This window comes from Micrasema longulum, unplaced genomic scaffold, assembly GCF_059751315.1.
Source record: "Micrasema longulum isolate JH-2025_06_02 unplaced genomic scaffold, ASM5975131v1 h1tg000883l, whole genome shotgun sequence".
Taxonomy (NCBI): Eukaryota; Metazoa; Arthropoda; class Insecta; order Trichoptera; family Brachycentridae; genus Micrasema; species Micrasema longulum.
In genome coordinates this window covers 196,923-220,392 of record NW_028278075.1, presented here as the reverse complement: position 1 = coordinate 220,392, position 23,470 = coordinate 196,923, and the positions used below count along the sequence as shown (strand labels likewise).

At 30.5% G+C, this 23,470-nt stretch overlaps 1 protein-coding gene across 1 annotated transcript; it reads left to right on the top strand.

The window, feature by feature from the left end:
• Positions 1-9,202: 9,202 nt before the first annotated feature.
• Positions 9,203-17,401, top strand: LOC148278414 (uncharacterized). The gene is made up of 2 exons (XM_088231424.1): positions 9,203-9,265; positions 16,927-17,401. The coding sequence occupies exon 2, from the start codon at positions 16,932-16,934 to the stop codon at positions 17,307-17,309; it is 378 nt and encodes a 125-aa protein (XP_088087550.1). The 5' UTR covers positions 9,203-9,265; positions 16,927-16,931; the 3' UTR covers positions 17,310-17,401.
• Positions 17,402-23,470: the final 6,069 nt, after the last annotated feature.

The window sequence follows — 23,470 nt, the reverse complement described above, 5'->3', positions numbered from 1 at the left end:
AACCATAAAAAATCACATGATGCTTTGGTTTATTTTCAAATTCAATCCGGAGTTTATTCTGTTGAATTTTTCATACATGAAACCTAATTTGTAGTTTTACATTTATAAGCTGAGATCTGAGCTTTTGTTTATGCAAGGTTATCAACATCCGGTTAAGGTTAGTGAGCGAGCCAAAATTGGTTTAGTTAGCCTTTTAAAATTATGTTTTGAATAGTCACACAACCTCTGAAGTTCAACGAACTCTTGGTTTATATTTCAAAGCTTAAAATTAAACCAATGTAGTCTTTTTTCGGTTGATGAGCAAATGATAGGTAATTTCTTTTTAAAACTGAATTCAATCAACTAAAACGTAAGATCATCTATGCACTTTTATGTAACATTTTTATAATAATAAAGTATTATGTGTGATAAACGTTCATAAACCTATTTTAAACCAGCTTAATAAATACCATTTTAAAGGTCTTCAAAGAAAACGCTACTTGAAAATTTTCACTAATTGATAGATATAGCAAATTTTTCAATTGTTCGTGGGCATTTCAACATTCCATTATTGTCCCTTTCTTGCATAGATATATTTCTTGTACATTGTGAAAAATAGTTTTTAAATGTGTTGTGGTTCCGTGATAGTGTCATGGACTCCTGATCAGAAGGTCCAACGTTTGAACATTGCTTTTCCACATTTGATTCCCATTTTACTAACACAGTTATTAAACCCCTTTAGTTTCGGTCTTCTCTTTCTCCTAGGTAAAAAAACTGCCAGTTAGTTTTTTGGTAACCGATACTTGTTAATAAAGGGAGGTATCAGGAATACCTTAGCTAAAATGTTATAAATACGCCATTAAAAATATCTTCCATACTTTGAAAAAGGCGGTTGCGAGCGGGAATCCAGTTTTTGTGTTTAAAGCTGGAAATTTGCGCCCAAATAGCAAAAAACACACGTGTTTAATGACAAATATGTCAAAGATTATTAAACTGTAAAACTATGAATCATGATTTTAACTGTTTGCACGGGAGGAAAGCAAAGACCAATGAAAATTATTATTGGAAAGATTTGCTAGAATATTTTTATAAAAAACTCTCATACGTTTTCCACGTTATGGGATAGGATTATGCCAAAAAATAATATGAAAAAGTGATTGAAAAAATATGCTACCCGGGGGACCTTAGGGCCCTGCTTTAGAGCTGGAATGGTTAAGAACGTCTCCATATTTTTCTGCTTATGTTAAGTTGGCATTACAGAGAAAAGTTGTTTTTTTGGTTTGACAGCTAGGCTCTGGCTAAATTGTATGATTTGTAGTTAATTTCTATGGTAATAATAAATGCCATTCAATCTTATTTAAAATATTTTTTTTTGAAAAAAAATTTAAACCAATTTTATGAAATAAACTCATGCATAGTTGAATGCTCGTTTCATAAACTTTGTCTATTTATTATCAGTTCGAGACCAAATGTTCATTGAAAATTTACTTTTGACACAGTGGTCCCAAGTTCAAACTCATCTCTACCACAACCTGAGTCTTGCTTTTCAATAGTTTGTTATATTAAATCATTAAAAATGGCCCCCAAAATTGAAATATTTGTCCATGTCATAAGTATGAAAATATTTAATTTTGAAGGTTTTTTGTGTTTAGAGGAAATGAGTTTGTCAAGCATTATAAAACGACCATTATTTGCTGTTATTATGGGAGGGGGAAAATAAATAGTGAGACCTTTAAGGGCTGTAAAGAATAACTGAATTACGTTTTTTTAAGCTAGATTAGTGACTCTTTTATTTCTCTCAAACAAAATAATGCTACACCAGCTAACTCAGCTAGTAAACTTATTTAGGATGTGTAAAAAATCATAACAACAAACCACGTAACTTCCTTTTGTAATACAGGCCCCGGTTGCGTATAGGTATAATGACTGATATTTGATTATTGGATTTGAAAAATTCAATCAACTTCATTGAGGAACCAAGAAGTGTTTGCAACAGTTTAACTTACCTATTTTTAAAGGAAAAATTTCACCTTAAAATAAATAAACTTACGTGCGAAAGGTCACGTATGCATTCAATTCCAAGAATGATTTTTACAATCAATAGACGATAATAATTCATAGTTAAAGCTGATTTTGCTAATTCATTTCTACAAGTCATAACAATAAATCTACTCTCCTTGGGACCTGGTGACCCAGAGAAGTAAGTGAGTACAATTACAGAACCAGTTCTCATTATAGACGCACATCCAGAGGGAGTCAAAGAACTTTAGAAGGTCCTTAATGAGGTGAAGGCCATGTTGTATTTCTACCCAGAATGTTTCCTTAGTGTTTTATTTATTTATTGACACCTGCCGTAAAATTTTTTCCACAACTTTGATGCATTTCAGATAGGTATTTTGGTGGATTTGGTTCATTTTGCTTTGTTTTAAAACTATTTTCAGAATAAGTTGACAAAATAGTAAATGGTTTAATACTAGCAGGCAACACTACGACTGTTAAATGTTTGAGCTTCATATTATTGATTTCAAGCACTTGGAAATTTCGCTTACAATTTACTCTTTGTTGTTCAGAGTAATTTAAACTTAGGTAATAAAGAATAATCTGTCACTAAAAATAATACTTCCATAAAGTTAGGCGATTAAGCGATTAAAATTGAAAAGTGATAATTCTAAAATTTAAAATAATAACAGTTAGCTGATGGTGTGTAAAACATGCTAATAGACTCGGCCCTTTGGGTATTAATGAATCTGTACTCTTGGCCTAAAAAAATCGACCATATGGGACGCAGTTGATCGGCTTTTCGGGCTACGGTTAAATGAGATCTCCGATACGCTTGATAAGTTATCCGTAATACAAATAAAAATCAATATCCATGCATTTGTAAAGCGCCCTTAAGGGGTCGTATTATAAAAATGGTGCTGTTTAGTTATTCATTTTAATAAAATTACAAAAAACTGTAAACTTGGTTCCCATTTTTGTACTATACGTTTTAATTTTTGTTTTTATAATGGTTCCATTGGTGAAAATCTGTCAAGCGGGCCTCATTAGGCTCGGCCCATCGTTGGTTAATTAATATAATTCCACACGCAGATCTGTATTCCCTATCCGTCTGGACACAAAAAATAATACATTTTCATAATACAAATAATGTGTTGTTATTTTCTAATACTAGGAGATCATATGTGTTTATATGATCTTGATAATGATTCTGTAAGCATAATTGTGAGCTTGTTACATTTTCTGACCCACGCGGAGGTTTACTACAGCCGCAGGCGACTATTGACAATGGCCTGTATTAAAAGGTGGGTAGTTGGACTGTACCATGAATTTGGTATGAATATAAACATAAATTTACTAAGCGTCAGCGTCATTTACATGAAAAAATGCAATTAATTTTCACCCTTCCATTATTGAGCCAAAAAAATACGCGCGTTACGGTGCTGTGTAGTCATTACACACGCAAAAAATCAGAGATTTGAAATCGAAAAAAGAAGAGATTTGAAATCGAAAAAAGAAAACATTCATAGGCAATTTCTTAAATTATTTATAATGTTATAATGTTTGCATAATTTATATAGCGCCATTTTCGTGAAACCCACCTCAAGGGCGCTGTACAAGAAATAAATATCCCAGCACGTCTTGCAGCTACAGAGCGATGGACGGTTGGAATTATAGTTCCTCGTCTTCAATTATGATATATGAGAGCTAGACAACAGCACGTCTTGCAGCTACAGAGCGCATGGACTGTAAGAAATCTAGCCCCTATTTACATTTTTATTTTTAAACATTTTATTTGACAATGAAGTTTAGAGTTTGAGTGATATTTTAAAAAACGAAATAAAAAGCCAATTTATGAAAATAGAAGTTAGTATTGCAGCTACTGAGCGCATGGACGGTTGAAATTTTAGACCCCATTTACTAAATTTTGATATTTGATAGTTGATAACATTTACATAATATGATAGAAATAATATGATAGCCATCATCACAAAAAGTCTTGCAGCTACAAAACGCATCGACGAATGGAATTTCAACAATATGAGAATGATTTTAAAAAGTTAACAATAAAAAATAATAAAAAAACACAATAATAATACATTGAGAAAAGAACTAGTAAGTATGATAATTCAGTGAACATGTATCAGCACAAAAAGTAAAATATAAAAAACTAAACGATGATAGTATTCCTTAACTTATTATTAAGGTTAAAAAGATGATAGACGCTACTCGAACGGTCCCTGTTTTATTTTGGTATGCAGTTTACCGGATCTTTTGTCCTTTTCCTGGTAAATAACTGTAAAAACATTTGGTTCACATTTGGCTGTTCCCTCGTAGATGATAGTTGAAGTTAAAACACATTATATTTTTATTCTAATTGCTAAAAACATGAAAAAAATAATTTGCTCGTGGTCTCAACGCGAACGAAAGAACCACCCTTAACGAAATTCGGAGAGCTGCTAAAGTACTAATTGGCGTCTGGTAGAAGTACTAGGAACTTTGCTGTTTGCGTATGTGATGGGTGAAATTGTCTGTCTCGCACCTAAATGTATCTGTAGTATCAAGAGTGAGACGTTAAGAGTGTGTGAGATAATTGTATATTTGGTTCTCTTTTATGACATTCACTGCGACATGCGGCGCATAAATAACATTTTATTGTATTCGTAATTTATTTGCGATTTCTGATAAAATGCTTTTTCTTTTCCTAATAAGTATTCATTATTTAGTAAATAAATATTTTAACTGATATGTTAATGTAAAAAAAAAGGAGTATCGAAAACCTTATAGGTATAGAATTAGTTATATATACAGACATATTAAAGTTATTAGGTGTAATGAGTACTAGCTACACATCACCGGGAAGGTAGAGCTAAAATAATCATTTTAAACTTTGTTTAGAATTATATGTAAGTATATTATTTTTAACAGCAATAATCTCGAAATTTAGATAATTATATAAAAATAAAATTGCCATTTTTTAGATCTTAATGAACGTATCACGATAATTTAAAATCTTTACAAAAAAAAAATATTCACGTAAAATTTCCACCCACCATACAAGAGGTCTGGGTTTTAATTTCCGGCATGGTCAAATTAATATTCATTTTAAAAAGTGTTTTAACTCTAGAATATTTTATCGACTGAGAACTGACATATGAAGCGTAAGACTGATCATTTTACCAATACATAATTATCGAGATACGCTGCTGTTGGTGAATTCAAAAAGGTTTTCCTTCCATACAAACAAAATATTGTTAATTTAATTTAATTTTTAGCACCCTTCTAAAAATATGTCGGGCTCGTAGTGTAATAGTCAGCGCATTTGCCTACCATGCAAGAGGTGTCGGATTCGATTCCCGACATGGTTGATATGAAATATTATTTAAAAAGTTGTTTTTAAACTAGAATATTTCATAGTCCCTAGACTGGTACCTGTAGCGTAAGACTGATTACCTTACCTTCATGTAATAAAAAAAGTCAAGATACGCTGCGGTTGGTGTAACAATGCAGTGCCCTATACACCATTAGGTTCGGAAAGGGAATGATGATGATGATGATGATGATGAAAAATATTTCCCTTAATGACTCATATTACTTTTTCTTTCATTTTTCTTTTCTTCTCATACATTTTTTTATAATCTAAATAGTTACGAAATCTATTTTAGGTTAATATAAATCTCAATGTACACGAGTAAGTAATAATGAAAGTGGCGTATACAAATTAAAAAATAAATAAATATCATAATCACAATATTTTGAGTTTGTCCAAATGTTTAAAGACCAAAGCCTGTATTTCACCCACAAAGGAGTCATTAAGATAAACAAATCACAACAGGGATAGAAAACATTTTAGAGAAGGGAATATGGAAGTCTAGGCATTTACAGGGCCATTTACCAAGCCAATATTGCACTTCCCCCGTCCAGAGTGCCACAAGTCTAAATACATCAAACTGAGAAAAGGTTTTCGACTTTTCCAATTTCCAATAAAACAATGTACGTAATATATTTGTACTGTGATACATATTTAACAACAACAATTTCATTAAAGAATACCTTTAACTATTTTTTTTGATACCTACTTAATAAAATATGTTATGACAGTAGATAAATATCATGTTATAGTGACATTATGCACTCTGTATGCGATTTTAATGGCAGTTTGGCAATTCCAAATTCTATCAAATGTCATACTTCACTCAAATCACAAGTTTTTTTTTACGTATAGCACCATTGACGGTGCGAATATCGACTGTAATATTTTTTTCTCAGCTAAAATTAATGGTAGAATAAAATGTTGTATTACCTATGCAATAAAACATATTTCTTCTTTGTCTGTAAAGGGGACTTTCAAGGGTACCTGACCGTGACTTGATTAATCAAGGGAGCATAATATAACTTGGAACGCAGTCTTATGATACCTAAATAACAATATTACGCAATCGAACATTATTGATTGATTCAAAAGGGTGACATTAATAATGTGTAGTTGAACTTTTTACGATAAATAGAAAGTAGACATTTTATAAATCTCCACTGTTCCACATATTGAAATATTACTTAAATTATTCAGTATTAACCGTAAAAGAATTTTATTAGCCAATTTATAATGCCAGTCAGTTTTGTCTGAGTTAGTATCCATACTAATTATTTAACCCTTCGTGAATTAAGTACTGACATTGAGTCGTAACTCAAATATTTAATAGTTCCAACATAACATTAATGTAGTGTGAATTAATTTCATTGTAAGGGCCAGGTGCCTGAATATATATCTATTGAATATTAGAATTAAACAATGGTTGATTTCTTGACAAAACGGGCGATTACAGTTTTATATACGTTTCCACATAAAACAAAAAACTGAGAATAGAAATATTTTGTAATTAAATTATTTTTAACATTTGAACCAAAAAAAATGTGTTAAAAAAACTACAAAAATGAAGTATATTATTATACGACAGTATGTATTATGGTTTGCCCTAACGGAATTTATAAATTTATTTTAATAAATTTTACGTTTTATATTTAATAAAACACATTTTCATCTTCTTTTTAGTAAAAAAAATACAAGAAAATTTCTTATACTTCAATGAAAAGACGATTCTAGCTAGAAACGCCCTTTTTGTTTGGTAATTAAGTAAACGCCTTTATTTTTTAGTGTTAATATGCCAATTTTTGATTCTACTCAACTAAATAAAATAGACGATACTGGCCATTTACTGTTTTTCAAACTAGTAACGCCGACCTAATAATCAATTAACTTCGAAATTACCAGCAGATCTTAAATTTAATTGAAGACGAATAAATACATTCATTTCAGGTGTTTCCAAAAACGGAATAGAAGAAAAAATGAGTATTTTAATCAGTCTTTAATAATAATATAAGTCAGAACGGCCTTTTATATTTAGTAATCTTCAGGACTTTATGCAGTATAATCTAATTTATTAGTGAAAATAATAGGCTTGTGGTTATTTTAGGAAGACAGATGTATTTTTAGTACATGCGTATTTTTTTCCTTATTCCGAATATGTATTAAACTCGTTTTCGAAAATAATGTTGGATGCGTCCTTTTTTCTAATGACAGCAGAGTTTTTTTTGTCTCGTGACACTTATTTTCAACACTAAGATGTTTGCTGTTTTGGGCCCCGGTAGTCAAAAACGCAAAAAATTTTCAAATTATTTTCGTTGTATCTGGCTATAACCCTCTTTTAATAAAAAAAATCTTGGATTCAAAAATTGAACATTTTTTAATTATTTGAAATAACGGATTTGAAGGTACCTTTAATTTTTAAAAAAATAGAACGAAACGTCATCACTTTATTTATGTCGAATAAATGTTAAATTTATGTAACCGTACTGTGTTATGAAATTTAACAAGTATTGGATTACGGGAGCTTTCAAATGACCTTGTTTTTGTAGGTATGTGGGTACAATAAAGCTTTAAAAACTCTTAGTGAAATATTATTATTTGTACCATTTAAAAAGTTCATTTACCAGTATGTTAAAAAGTTAAAATTGATAGTGAAAAGTCATTGTTTGATCATCAATTTGAGTACAACCTAAAAATTACATTACAATTCTTCCAAACTTGTACGGAATATTTTCTTGCATACAGAAACATTGTATTTTATTTTTGAATTTTCTCTAAATCTATTTTTTTCTTATGATACCACTTCGTGGTACCATCATTGGAATTTTTGTATTGTTCGAGTCGCTCTGAATACGAATTTAGAGCTGCAGTATAACCATCTCCTAAGTTTTCAAGATACGTCTTTTACTTACACATCGTTTTCTTTTAACTTTTCAATGTAATATATGTACTCCTCTCTCCGCATAAAAAATAGGTTTAAAAAATATTTATAAATAACGCTTTCAAGAAAATAAAGTAATACACATTTATACATCTGTTTACCAATTATCTTACTTTTGACCATAGCAAAGAATCAAAATTTGTATATATTTGCTATTGAAGTAAAAATAATAAACGTGTCATTCTTTTATAAAATGAAATTCTGAAAAAAAGGAGGGCGATTTAATTTATATCTTAACTTGCTCTTGAAAGGTTAATCGTTAAATGGGTTGAATATTACATAGACCGATGAATGCGATCTCAAGTTTCCTCCATGATCCATACAAAATCGAGAATATTTTAGTAGCAAAATACCAATGATTTATTTATGTTTGTCTGCATGCTGATGCAGCAACTTGCGAACAAATACATAATACATAAATATAAATATACAAATTATTGAAGCTTTGTATATGGAAATAACACAATAAAACGTTTCAATGCATTTTTGAACTGTAGTGTCATTTTAAGATAATAGTTTTTACATGTGAAGGAATTAATCAAAACTTCAAGTCTAATTTCGTTATCTTGGAATAGATTTTTTAGTTAGAATTGACTTTTATTGGGTGTGCGGAATATAAGCGGAATCTTAAAAATATAAAATGGTTTATTTAAAAATTATCTTTCGCTTTCATATTTCGCTGACTCAAATCAGCGATTATGTTAAAAATTCTCAATGAAATTACCCTCGAATACGTAATATATTATAAAATATTATTTTGATCAAGTCCTCGTGACCACGCCTGTGTCTATAGAGCCTCGTAGTGAGTAGAGCCTGAAAACAAATTACGGAAGTCAGAATTGATACAATTTGGAGGTCAGAAACTTAGCGAGATATAAATGGATTCCACTACCACGACTTGTATCAGTTGTCGATAACGGCCATTATCAAGCGCACCTGCAATTTAATATCTACTTTCAAGTGTCAGTTATTTATTCAATGTAAGTGTTTATTTTTTAAATAATATTGAGCCGTCTTTCAGTTTTTCCAACACCATTAAAACAAAAAGTCAACAATATTTTGAGTTTGTCCTAATTTTTGCAGACAATAGTATAGACAGTAGTATAGAAATTGAAAAAATAACATTTTCAGGCGTTGCCTAGTATGTAGGTGAAATAATTCAATTAGATGAATCTCACCCGCATAAATAAAGGTTTCAGCTCTTTAACTTCACAAACATCGACATTTGAAAGAATTGAAGGAATATAGATGTTTTAATATGGGCAGAATGGTGAATGTTACACAGTGTGTAAAGTGTCCACTTAAACTAGCCATTGATGGTCATAAGCCCTGTAGATGCCTTGACTTCTACATTACCTTCTCTTAAATGTTCTTCATCTCTGTTGTAATATGTTAATAAAAACAAATAGTTTTTAACGCAGTAAACTGGTAAAAATAAACTTAATCAATTGACAAATAATGTTCTGTACATCTACATAAAATGCTTAAAAAAGTTTACGTTATTCAGTTTAACATTTTGTATACATAGTTAATAAATTAAGACTTATCGTTAGTGTTAAGGACACAGTAACTTACGTTAGAAAGTGACAATTATATAAATTAAATAACTTGTTGTATTATTTTTTTCGAAACTGTTTCGTTTTGATACAGCTTACCCACCAAATATCGCACGTTCTTAGAATTTAATCAAATATTTAAAATTTGCACCAGTAATTGTTACCACTTGTCAATAACATACAATTCGAAAATGAGAATCAAGTTGAGGCAGAGTGGGTTTCGAACCTCGGACCTCTGATCTCCCTCCCATTACTTTCGAAATGTCTACTAATCATGATAAACTCTTTAGAACATTGAATCCAATGCTTGTCTATTTTCTACAATGATTATGCGTACCTACTTAAAAAAAAAATATGTGTTAGTATCAATTTGTTCTAAATAAACATAAATAATAATTACACATTTTTCTTTATAAATTTGCACAGAACACTTTAATTGACAGTTATTTACTAAGCAGTAACTTTAAAACCGGTCCACGTATCTTAATTAAAATATTGTATATGTATAAACATAAAAACTTAATTTCACAAAGCGATTATGTTTTGGACATTACATGTACATATATTATAAATAATAATTTATTCAGTGTTGTAGGAAAAGTTATCAGAATATTATGTCATACTGATAAAAAAATGTATGTAGATACTTATAAAATGCGTGCTGTTACATTGAAACTGTTGAAAAGTCAAGTTTTTACCATATTATTGTTCTTTTAAAAAGTGTAATTTTCACAATATTTTGAATTGATTTGGTTGTTGATACTTGTTTACATATTCAAACTATCTGTTTTATATTTTATCCTTTACTACGTTAAAAAATATTGAGATGTAAGTTGGATTAGGCACGATTTGCTGTTTTCGAATGAGGATAATTTAGAAAAAAAACTTACAACAAAAACTTATGGCAACAGCTGATGAAAATCGTTTGTAACTGTTTAAGATACAAAGTCCTGGTTACACATTCCAAATGTGAATAAGTTCGTTTTCGTAACGATCTTAAATAAAAAGTGAAATTAAGAATGAAGTAGTTGTGTCAGATAAATACTAATCAAGCAATTCGTAATCGGTTCAACAGTGTGTTGTTGTGTTTAGAATACAAATCAAAGTTTAAAAAAACTGTTATGTAATTTTATCCGAAGTATTTTGCGACAATAAGTTTTATTGATGAAAGTAAAAATATAGGTTATGCAAAAAAGGGCATTCAAGACCCGTGGTTTTTATCATGTTAAAAAGTGAAAACGTGGTTTTTAACACCGAGGTATAGTGGTTAGTGCCGATGTTGGACAATATTTCACGATAATCTGCGGTAATATTAAATTTCAAAGTAATTGTCTTCATCGAATTTAAATTTTCATAAAATAATTGAAATCATTTTTTTTCATGTATTTATTTATTTAAACATTTTATAAACATATACAATTTACTTACATATATGCATAGGGGCGGGCATATTGCCTTAAGGCAATTTCTTACTACTTACCCAAACCGGTCAATTTGAGAAAATCATTGGTAGATGAACATATTGTTGGTTTATCAAAAATTTCATTATTGAACAAAATATTGAAAAGAGAGTATGTTTTTTGAGCAGTAAAAATCGACTAAATATCTACACTATACTTTGAAGAGAGGAGGAAGTAAAAGGAAAGAAAAGAGGAAGAAAAAGAAATGACATACAAAATATTTAAATAAAGAACAAACGCAGGCGTCTTTGACATTAGTGGGTAGATTATTCGATAATCGAGCAGCTACTACTGTAAAAGAGGAGGCAAAAAAGCGATTAATGGGTATTGAAAGAGTTCTCTCGTTACTAGAACAAAGAGTTAGCCTATGCTGTAATAGAAGTTGGAAGAGCTCTCTCAGATAAACAGGCGAAATGGGGTTATTTAAAATATTGTGAAGAAGTGATAGAATGTGAATGCTTCTTCTATGTCTGATACTGAGCTAATGGAGTCGCGTGCGATATTCAGTTATGTGGTCAAATTTGCGAATATAAAATATAAAACGTACACAAACATTGTGCAATCATTCCAACTATATTTATACTTTTTGATATAAAAATACACGGAACTATTGTGCATTAAAAAAAAACTTTATTTATTCCACAATATTAACATTGTATCATTCAAAGTATTTACTTGTATGGCCTTCACTTCCGTCAGCGATTCGGCCTTTATCTCCTCTATGGTCGAGAAACGCCGTCCTTTCATAGTCTTCTTCATCTTAAGGACCAGGAAAAAGTGACAGGGGCCAAGTCCGATGAATATTGTGCATGTAAATATGTTTTTGTCGCAAAATGAATTTGTTGTAACTCTTGGGAGTACAAAGAAATTTATATGATTCAATAATAATAAAATATATTGGTACGTATGCGGTCTGTTTTTTTTGTCAAAAAGTCGCGAACAAGCCGCGAGGCGTGCGCGTATTACTTTCGCGTGCGTTACTGCGAGTCAAAAATGGCTGAAAATTGACAGCTTAGTTATTTTAAACACGTGGAACATTTTAGGGGAAAAAGCTCTAACAATAATGTATTTAAATTTAAATATTTGGTGTATTTTTCAAATAATATCCCCATAAGTTCTAAATACTATCAAATTTAATTTTAATAAAGAAAGAAATTTTAACAGACATGAAAAACATAAAAAAAAATATGAGTCTATGTATTTATACCACACTCCACTCACTTACATACGCATTCTCACACAAATGCAGTTCTATGAATTAATATCTAACTGAACTGGATTTTTATAATTGTATGTATGTGGAAAACTGATTTGGCTTTATTTTATGTTTTTTTATAATGTTGTGATTATTTTTTTGTATTGCTGTTGTTTTTCTGAATAAATAAATAAAAAAAAAATAAAAAAATACGGCTTATGATTTGTCATTGATTAAATATAATATTTGTCAATAAAGTTTTAGACGTAAACAAATCATATGGTTGCGTGTGTGTGCGCATCTATTAGCGTGAGGGTGCGTCAGAATGTTTAAAAGCCTATGTTAATGTGGTGAACAATGAAAACATGTATTTTTTACGTTTCGCACACACAAACAAAGGCTATTTAAGATTTGAACTAGACATAATATTTTCATGTTTGGGATCGGCATTAGTTTGGTTAATTTTAAATATTTCTTTTTAATTATAACATTATTGTTATTAATAACATGACAAATAAATATTTGTTTTAACGGTAGAATTTATTTTATAAATAAATAGTGATTATATTTAATTATTCAATTTAAAACAATTACCATAGGAATGCAACTAAACCATTAATTTATTAGAACTTTACTACTAAGTAATCCAGCTTATAAGATGCAAATATTCAACTGTTGTATTATGAGTAAGTACAGAGTGGCACTGACCTTATTATTAAAATGTTATTGAATAATACATATATTACTGTGAAAATAAATAAAAAATATTTAAATACATCGAAAAAAAACAAATTTATTGGAATATTTCATAGTACTTGGACGGAATATTCAACGTCAGATTGATTATCAAATTATTAAGATTTGCTCAAATAAAGATATTCGTATTAATGAAGATAATTTTTAATGTGCCATTTTTGTAATAGGGCACAAGGGCTCTTTAAGAAGATATTCACTTAACATTGGTTTTAATTTGGCTTATAATTTATATAAACTTTTTAGTACAAAAATAAAATAATTTAATCTAGAGAACGTCATTATTTCCCTATTCTGATCATATAAGATTCATTTAAATTATATGCGCCAAATAGCTCTCAAACCCGCCAAAACAATGTAATCCAGCTTTTACCAGCATGAAATAAAAATAAAATATTCACGGGGTCAAAAGCCAATTAATCGTTTTTAAATTGAATTGTTTGAGTATTTAGCTACTTAAATATCCGTTTTTTTTTATTGCAAATATGTATCACGCAATCGTTTTGAGACCTACGTACCGTAAAAAGTATTGCCCCAGGAGGAATCGGTAGAAGACAATACCGCTAATTGACAATGAAAATCGATGAATAATTCAAAACAGTTGACGATTTTATTATTCAATCCATTTTATTTGCCTTGCATCACAATTACTTTAGAAATTGTCACCGTTCATGTAATTTTCAGATTCTTACGTAAGAAAATATTAAGTCGTTTTTATGACTTTGTTATTAAACATTACGACTCGTTTAACAAATAATTAAAGGTATTTAAAGATGCGTGCTCCTTACTAATAGGAAGTGTTTTCACCCACCTAATTGACGAGTTATTATTTGATACATCTTGCAATATAAAAAGCATGAAAACATTTATTATTATTAATAGTTGTTATCGGCAGGCAGCCTTTGCTGATGTGCCTATGTCTCGAGTACTACTTTTACTGTATTTGTGTGCGAAAAATAAATATTTATTTATATAAACAATTTATAAACATATTCGGTTTACATAAATATGCAGAAGGGCGGGCATATTGTCTTAAGGCAATTTCTCCCTACCTACCCAAACCGGTTAATTTGAGAAAATCAGTGGTTTATGATTATTATTTTTTGAAGTTATTAAATAACCCTGAAGAGGGCAACGTGATTTGCCGAAACTTGTCGGTTGTGACAGTAAATAAGTGGTTCATAAAACGAAGTAATTTTATTTATTCCTTTAAAATATAACAATGAACAACAAAGTTAGTGCTACAAACATAAAAATATTATTCAAATTAATATGTGTAGGCACATTATAATATTTCTATTATAAAACTGAATATTAAAATACTTTTATTTTATGCAAATATCCATTTTGAAATAGAAATTAACTTAATATCTACACTATACTATGAAGAGAGGAAGGGGTAAAGAGAGAAGGAAACAGTGAGGAGAAAGGAAAAAGCTAAAATATTCAGGAAGTGACCGTTCAATCGTGATTTAAATTTAAATGAAAGGTATCTGACAATCGAGTAGCTCCTACTATGAAAGAACATGCAAAAAATAGAGCTATAAATGTGTATTGAAAGGGTTCTCTCGTTACTAGAATATTTATATTTGGATTAAATATACATATTTTTTCTTTAATGATGTTTCGTCATTACTCTAAACTTGTGTACAATATAGGGAGGAATCAAAAATAAAACTTATTATCTACGTATTTGGTAAATTTGATTAATTTAACAATGAAACGATGTATATGATCACAGTTGTTGTGTAATTAAAGCATTTTCTCATCACAGTTTTTTTCTGCGTAGCGTCATGTCTGTTCACGAGGAAAGTCTGTATGGGAATGAAAGTAAAAAATGGACCTACCCACTTACCAAAAAGTCATGCGCGTCGTTGCTTTAAAAAATATTTATTTTTCCGGTCTCCGCGCCCCAGAACTGACCTGATTTGAATGCCTTTTTAAGAAAGAGTATCAGAATTAAATTAACTGTGTCGGTACCTTTTGCGTTTTTACGTACGCTTTTTTGTACGTCCGAAGACGGCAGATAAAACTGGCGCTTTTAAGGCTTTTTTAATGGTCATGGTTAAAAAATACACAGTAAAAAAATATAAAAAAACGGTAGGGATACGCCTATGCTAAATATCTATTAAAAAGGAAGTAAAAAAAATATTGCCGTAATCCTTTGAGAAATTACGGGAATACGTTTGTATGAAGAAAATCAGACTGCGTCTCCTCTCAAGTATCCCAGTATTCTTTTTTATATTCCATGGCTCGTGTTACAATAGAAATATAACAGTTATCTAAATTTTATTATTTACGGGTTATCGACGAAGATACTTTAAATTTTGATACAAATTAATATTCTAAATACCACAAACATGGTAAAGTTCAATTTGACTTTATAGACAGACACACCCTGACACCCTGAGAACTTCCCATTATTATGTGTTGTATTGTATGTGTTGTATTCTAATACCCAATAAGAAAACAGGCATCGAAATAAATTTTTCTTCAATATGAAGATAATATTAAAACCGTTTCTTCATAATACTTACTAGCTTTATTATTTAATATCTGATGGCTGATAACTATAAACAGGCTCGTTACAAAATAATTGAAGCACATCGGCATTGACTTTTCAAAATATCATTTTATATGGCTCCAGATGACGGGAAAAGTAATTAGCAAAAACTGTTGAATGATCATTATTTGTAATAAATTTTTCATAGCTTTAATTTTCTTAATTGGTATTTTATTCCATTGTACCTGTATGTATTATAAAGATTTGTGTTTGCTATTTTTTCAATGGACAAAGTCCGTTAATAAAATAAATTGCATTGTTATTTTTAAAACAAAAATAAAACAAAGCACTCACGTTTTTTTATGTAAGAATATGATTATGGGTTATCGGCATTTATTTCGTAGGGCAGGGTAACATTTAAAATGACATGGTAAAAATATACTATTAATCGCGGTGCAAAAAAGCCTATTTTAAGAACAATATGAACTTCATTGGATTTTTTTTAAATCAGTTATATTTTCAATGACTTAGATTAAATTGATTAGGCATAATCAACCCGCCAAAATGATTAAAGAATTTCAAATCGCTTCAACTTTGATTATTTGTATCACTATTTTTAAAAATTGCCTTATTTAAAAACCTACAGATTGACGGAAGAATTAAAGAAATGTGGATTTTAAGGTAAAGACAAAATTAATCCTTATATTCTGAAACCCCATAAGTTAATAAAAGTATTTTAAAGGGGTCTCCGAAAAACACTATTTTCTTAATTTTCAGCGAATGAATGCGTCTTCTTTTTTATTACGACTACATAAAAAAAATAATGTGTATCATTATTTTATCAAAAATTTAGATAATTGAGTAGTTTCATATTTAATTATTTTTTTTACATTATTTAACTTGTAGCATTTCGTTAATGAATTATGAGGTCTCAAATGGTGCATGTAATTTGTTTTTTCTAACAATGTAATAACAAAAATATCAAAGCAGATTTTAAAGAATGTTGTTTTACTGATGTTTTCATGAGAAAAATGAAAATGGGTTTATCATATTGGATAAATTGCCACAAAAAAGGCTTAAAAAACCAAGGACAGTTCAAAAGGCTTCATGTTACCTTGTAATTTATTTTGCTCATCTGTTGCAATATTTTTATGTATTTTTGTTTTTATTTCAGACAAGATGAACTTCTTAATACTCCTGTCCCTGACTTTGGTTGCTAGCTGCAAGGCGCAGCTGTTTTTCAACCAGCCCATAGCCTACCAGCTGTCCGCTGCCCACCAGCCCGCCTACCAGTTCGCCGCCGCCCAGCCCTCCCCCGCGTACGCAGCCCCGCCTCACAGGGCGGTGGAGATCAACGCCGCGCACGAGTCTCTGCTCCCCGCCGAGCTGATAAAGTCGAAGAGGGTGTACGACAATCCTAGGATCGCTGCCGCCCTGGCACAGTCTTCCTGGTTTGGCGATAAAGAGATGCCGGTCATGCACAGGGAAGCGGAAAAAATCCCTAGGGAACAAATATACAAACTAGCCAAGAATGCAGGATTTGTCAGGAGGCGATAAATTTAAGTGACAAAATATTACTTAATTGTAGTATTTTAAAATTAATTTAAAGACTGTTTTTAAGATATTTATTTGTGTAATTCTAAGTTCAATAAAATCGTACAAAACCAAAATTTCTGATTTTATTTATACAAAGCATTACAAATGATTTTTTTATGAACAAACAAAAAAGAGGAAGTTCAGTGCTATGAAAAGTTGGATAAAAAAGATGTTTTCAAAGGCGCGGTAAAATTTAGGGCATTAAATTGTATGGCTAAGTTTCTTGAAAATTGTTTTAAAAAAAAAGATATTTTCATAAAAACGAATTAATTTGAACGACGTCACTAGTTCTTCTGAATCAATCAATGGTAGTTTTGTGATAGGTTTCCCAGTTTACAGGAAGCTAATTCATCAACCAGTAGAACTCACGAAAATAACTTGTGACGTCACATGCGGAATAATCTCAAAACAACAAAACTTTAAAAAATCATAACGCTTATAAAACGACTCGAATATTATATTTCTATGTCGTATTATAAGCTTATATTTTTTTTTTAGTTCTATAGTCTATCATAAAATAAATTTAAAAAACCACCGGACCTTCTCATCGACTTTTTATAAAGGTAAACCAGGTAATTTTATAAAAAATTGTAGACTCTTTTTATTAAAAGTTAACTTATTAAATAATTGAAATCAAAATCCATCTACAGGAGAAATGTTCAAAACAGAATTTCGTCAAGGGGAAGAGGCCATTCCAGAAGATTGCTGCAAGACATTGCATAAATTAATTTATTATTAATCATAATTTGGTGGGAATTAATGTTGTAATTTAAAAAATGTGTTTTAGATTATACGTATTCTTCCACTTTCTATTATTTTGTATTCCTCATCAGCACAGGGCTTTTTGTCTTATGAAGTTTGGGAAACGTTCCTATTTTATATAGCATGAGTAGGTATGTCCTTTGTAATAAATAAATGATATTTTTGAATAATAAAGTTAAGATTAAAAATATAAAAGACAAAACAAAAAAAAAACATCCGAACTTTGTCAAAACATTCAACGAGATCAAAACAAGATGTGTGGCCAAACATTTGAAACTAATGTTGGTAAATATTCATGATCATTTACCTACTTCATAATGTCTATTGGTTTTGACATTTACCCGTCTTTGCGTTAGTACTTTCGAAAACCTCTGAGTAGTAATCGAATGCAGTTTTTGCATGTTTAGAACCAATGGTTGTTACATCCCTTAAGCTGTTCATTTTATTAAAAAAATATCAGATCAGTCTGTGAAATAAAACCAGAAATCAAAACCAGTAGAATTACTCTCAGGTTAAAACCCTGAATAAGGAAATCAAGTGCAGAGTCTACCTCGTAGTGGAGTGATCGGCGCGTATGCCTACTATTAAACAGGCCCCCGGTTCGTTTACTGCCAAGGTAGGTATGAATTATAGGATTTGAATGTGGTTTTATGCAACAATTTACTGTTCCTGGATAGGCGCCTGAAGCTTAATCATGCTTTTTTAATATATTTATATCTGACTTTTTGTACATCATGTTAATTGTACTTTGGCGGGCTTATTGCCAAATGGCAATTTCTTCCAACCAATCAAAAAAATATAAGCAAAATTAAAATAATTCACACTACAAAACATAATTAATAGAAAATAAAAAAGCTAAAGAAATATAAAAAATAAAAATAACTAGAATTGTATATAAATTTCCTTAAATCAATACTATAACTCAACGGGAAAATGGAAAAAAGAAGAAAGAGGAAAGGAGAAGAGATTAAGAAAGAGAAATGAGATGTTTCTTTGGACGTGATTTAAACGGAGATACTGTAGTAAAAATTTTGATGTGGATGGGAGATGATTCCACAGTCGAGCCGCATGGACACTATATGAGTTAGAAAAAAAGAGGAATTGGAAATGGATATTAAGGGAGTGCTTTGAGAATAAGAACGAAGAGGTAAACCATAAACTGGTAAGCGTCAATATTTTTCACGGAGGTATAAACCTCTATAAAGGAGCGTTAGGACTATGAAGTATATTGAACAGAAGTGAGAGTTGTGAGAATGTTCCTTACTGCCATATGCACCACTGTGTGCGGATAAGTAAATTATGATCATCATTAAAATAATGTTACAACTAATTATATTTTTATGATTAAAATTTACAATTACTTCGAGAAATAATAAAAAATTGAACCCAAGGCCAATAAACTACCTGTCAGTTTAATAAATAAAAATACTTTATTTATTTATTTGTTTTACACAAACATAAGTAGTACTTTTTAGTAGTAGCACAACCGCGCCCACGTAAAGGCATCCATTTACACTTTATCATTTATGTATATATTATAGGTTCTTCACCATTTATATCTAAATACTTATGCAAAATAAATAATAATAAACAACTGTAGGGACAAATTATAAAACAAAAAATAATATTTTTCAAAAGGGGAACCGATGACAGTAAAAAAATGTAAAATAAAAATTACATAAAATAATTGAATGAAACAAAACTAATATTGTGTTATTAAGCCAGAATTATGAACAAGATATTTTTAAATGAACGTACATACATACATGTAAAACAAAATCAGAAATATACCTTTGATATTACATAATACCTATTCGTGGAACAATACTCAACGTATCACAATAAATTAGCTTAGTTTTAGTTGCACCTAAAAAAAAACAGTTTAAAAATGTTTTGTGTCAAACAATAAATTGTTGCATTTTTTCTAAGGTAAACAAACGGGTTTCACAGAAAAGTAAGTAACTTAAATTTAACATTAAGAGTTAAGAGTCATCTGTTGTTATATTTTGAAAGTTTGGAGCAAGCACGATTTTTTTTTAATGTGAACGATTTATTATATTCATATTTTGTTGATCAAAACTCTAAACATCATTAAACGTTAGCAATTTATTCAATAGATGGCATTAAAGAATATTGAACATTATATAATAACATTTTTTTTGTTTTTAAATAAATTAATATTATATCTTCAAGTTTGCTTCGGTAAGTTAGCGTGTGATTTATAAATGCAGTATAATACATTATCCACTATTAAAAGGTGGCAGGCAGGAAATGTCATATTGACTTTTGAAAGCAACAAAAAAATGATAATTAATGCATATAGAATAAAAAATAAAGGCAGGCACCGTGGCGCAGTTGGCTAGACGGCCAACTGTGAAACTGGCGTCGCGGGTTCGATTTTCGCCTGTTGCAAGGAAAAATCCAGCAAAGATTTTTTCTCCTCCTTAACAATTCTTTCCATATCCTTTCAAATTCATTCCATATCCTTTTTTTCCTACCTGCTGACAAGCCTCTACAGTAGAGACTTAGCGGGTTAAATATAGAAATATAAATCGTAAAAAGTTAACCCTGTCGCATCCAAAACCACAATTGAACGTGATTATGCAGAAAGCAGCCAGCCATAGAAAAGTAAAACTGAGATAATAGCACTCATTTACGAATTTTGCTGAAAAAAACCAGCTAATGTATGTCGTGTCATAATGTATTAAACATATTACTTTGTATTTATATAAGGATACTTAATTTTAAAGTACACATATTTCATTTGTTATAATTACGTTCAAAATAATTCAATTAAGTATTCGTCAAAAGAATTTTGGTATTTTTTTAAGTCTGGTGAACCACACAACCTTATATTTGTATTTTGCAGAAAACAGCCGTCTTTATCATTGAATTATACCCTATTGAAACTTTGAATGCAAAAGGCGACATTCTGTATAAAAACATTTTTTTATTACAGATATTTTTCAATTAACGGATTTATCAAATTAAATTACTCATGTACTTTAATTTATTTAAGAGATCTTAATTTCTGTAGGCATTAATCATCCCATTGGCATCTTATACCGTAAGGTTTTCCTGGTGCTCTGGGTGTTTTATGTAAATCGAGAAATGCCATTTTTATGATCAGCACGATTTTCAGAAGGTGATAAAAACAGTTTTTTTTTGTATAAAAGTGGCCTGGTTGACAACACGCTCTTTTTTTAATATTTTTATTGTGGACTAGCTGATTTTTGCAAAACTACGTTCAATTATCAGCATAAGCAAGATGACTTATTAATCAAAATATTTGAGAAGCGTCAAGATTCAAAATAAAACATTGAAAAAACCTTACTTCTGCAGAACGCGAAGCTAGCTACACCCTCCTCATACCTGTTTTCTCCCCTGCAGGACCAACCAACCAACCAACCACTAAGCAACCACTAGGTTTTTAATTTTAGTTTTGAAACGCTTCTAAATTATAACGACGCTTTATAAGTAATGGTATTAATGTGATTATAAATGAAAATATGAAACTAATTAATTATTCATAAAGGCGCTTTTATAATTTTTTATTGAAAAATGCTATTTTTACGTTTTTTTTCAACGGGAATCTTACAAAATTTGGTTTGCAGAAACTTAGGTCCTTTTCTCAAAATGATGATAAAACAAAAAATTAATTTTCTTTTTTTTTGTTTTGTACACCATTTTGTAAGAAGGATCTAAATTATATATTTTTTGGTATTTGTTACCATCGTATAGTTTAAAGTTTTCGAAAACCAAGTTTTGTAAAATTTCCATTAAAAATAAACGTAAAAATAGCATTTTTCAATAACAAATATAAAAGCGCCATCTATGAATTATAAGTTTCATATTTTCGTCGAAAGTTGAAGAATGCTCTGGCGCATCAAAAAAGTTTAAGAACGAAGAATTGAAAGCATTATTCGATGAAAAGCCATGTCAGACGCAAAAAAAGCTAACATAATCATTAGCAGTTGATTACACAATAGTTGCTAGACGTCTAAAAGCATTAGCAATGATTCAAAGTTAATTAATTGGGTGCCGTGCGAATCAAAACCATGACATGTCAACCAAAAAATAGCAAGAACTTATGCAAGTCCGTAATAAATAAAAAATAAAAAAAACAATATGTTTTTATGATCGACCCAAATATTTCAATTTTTGGGGTCATTTTCAACGAATGAGGAACTTCAGCCCTACGGAAAATTGGATACAATAAATGCTGGAGCAAAAAAATTGGAGCATTAAATTGTACAGACAAGTTTCCTGAAAATGAATCAACCTATCGTATGAGAGCTATGGGAGATTTTGGGAGTTTGCTTGTCATGGATGAACCAATGGGATGAATTGTATGAGAATAAGCGGAAACGAACCTTTAACGTCACACGCGGAGTTATTTTAGAAATGCAAAACTTAAAAAAATCGTAGCCCTGATAATACGATACATAAAAATTGTAAAAAAACTTCCTCATTGTGAATAACTCACTTTAAAAAAATGGAAATCAGGTTGTGACAAAAACAATTTCTTAAAACTATAGTAGCACTACAAACATAACTTACACAACAAACATTAGTAAAAACAAGGATATTTACAATGAGAGAACAGCTTTTAAGAAAGAAAGACTCCCTGGGTGGTCAGAGGCAGAGGATCCGAATACCACCCCCGTAAAGGGAGGACAAAACAAAAGAACGTGTGCGTTCCGCTCGGAAGGAAGCACAGTTCCAACTAAATGAGCATCCCAGAGGAACAGTTGCCTGTGCCACCATATTTTACCCACCTAGGCATCCGCGCATCTGAGGAGCTCCCAACGCAATACCCAAGTCCGGACAAACTGACGGAAGAGTGCCAAATTCGTACTGTTGGCCACCAGATCCACATGTCACGCTGGTTGCATGACCCCTGTCATTCAGCATCTCATCTCTGGCATCATTCAATAGCACACAGTGCCACAAGATGTGTTTGGTGTTAGTACTGCCAGTCCGGGACGTTAAAATTGCAGTTCAAACAACCTTTAGCATCAATATTTCACTACCACTTGGCGTTAAGAATTTTAGGCGAACGCGCCAACCACTCTACAACGAGGCGGACTTATCTTCACTCGATTTTCTTATACATGATTTTTACCTAACAGCAGCCATCGAGTCAATGCTGTATTCTTCATCCGTCTGGACACAAGTAATATACTTATATAACACATAAAAAGCAGTGTCAATTTACTTAGATGGAAAAACACTCAGAATAATAATACGCCACTAACTTATAGAGTTACCCAAACGGACAAAAACCATTATATGATTATTAATCACGAAGTTTGCTAGAGTTTACAGCAATACGGGTGGAATGCGCACGGATTGATATG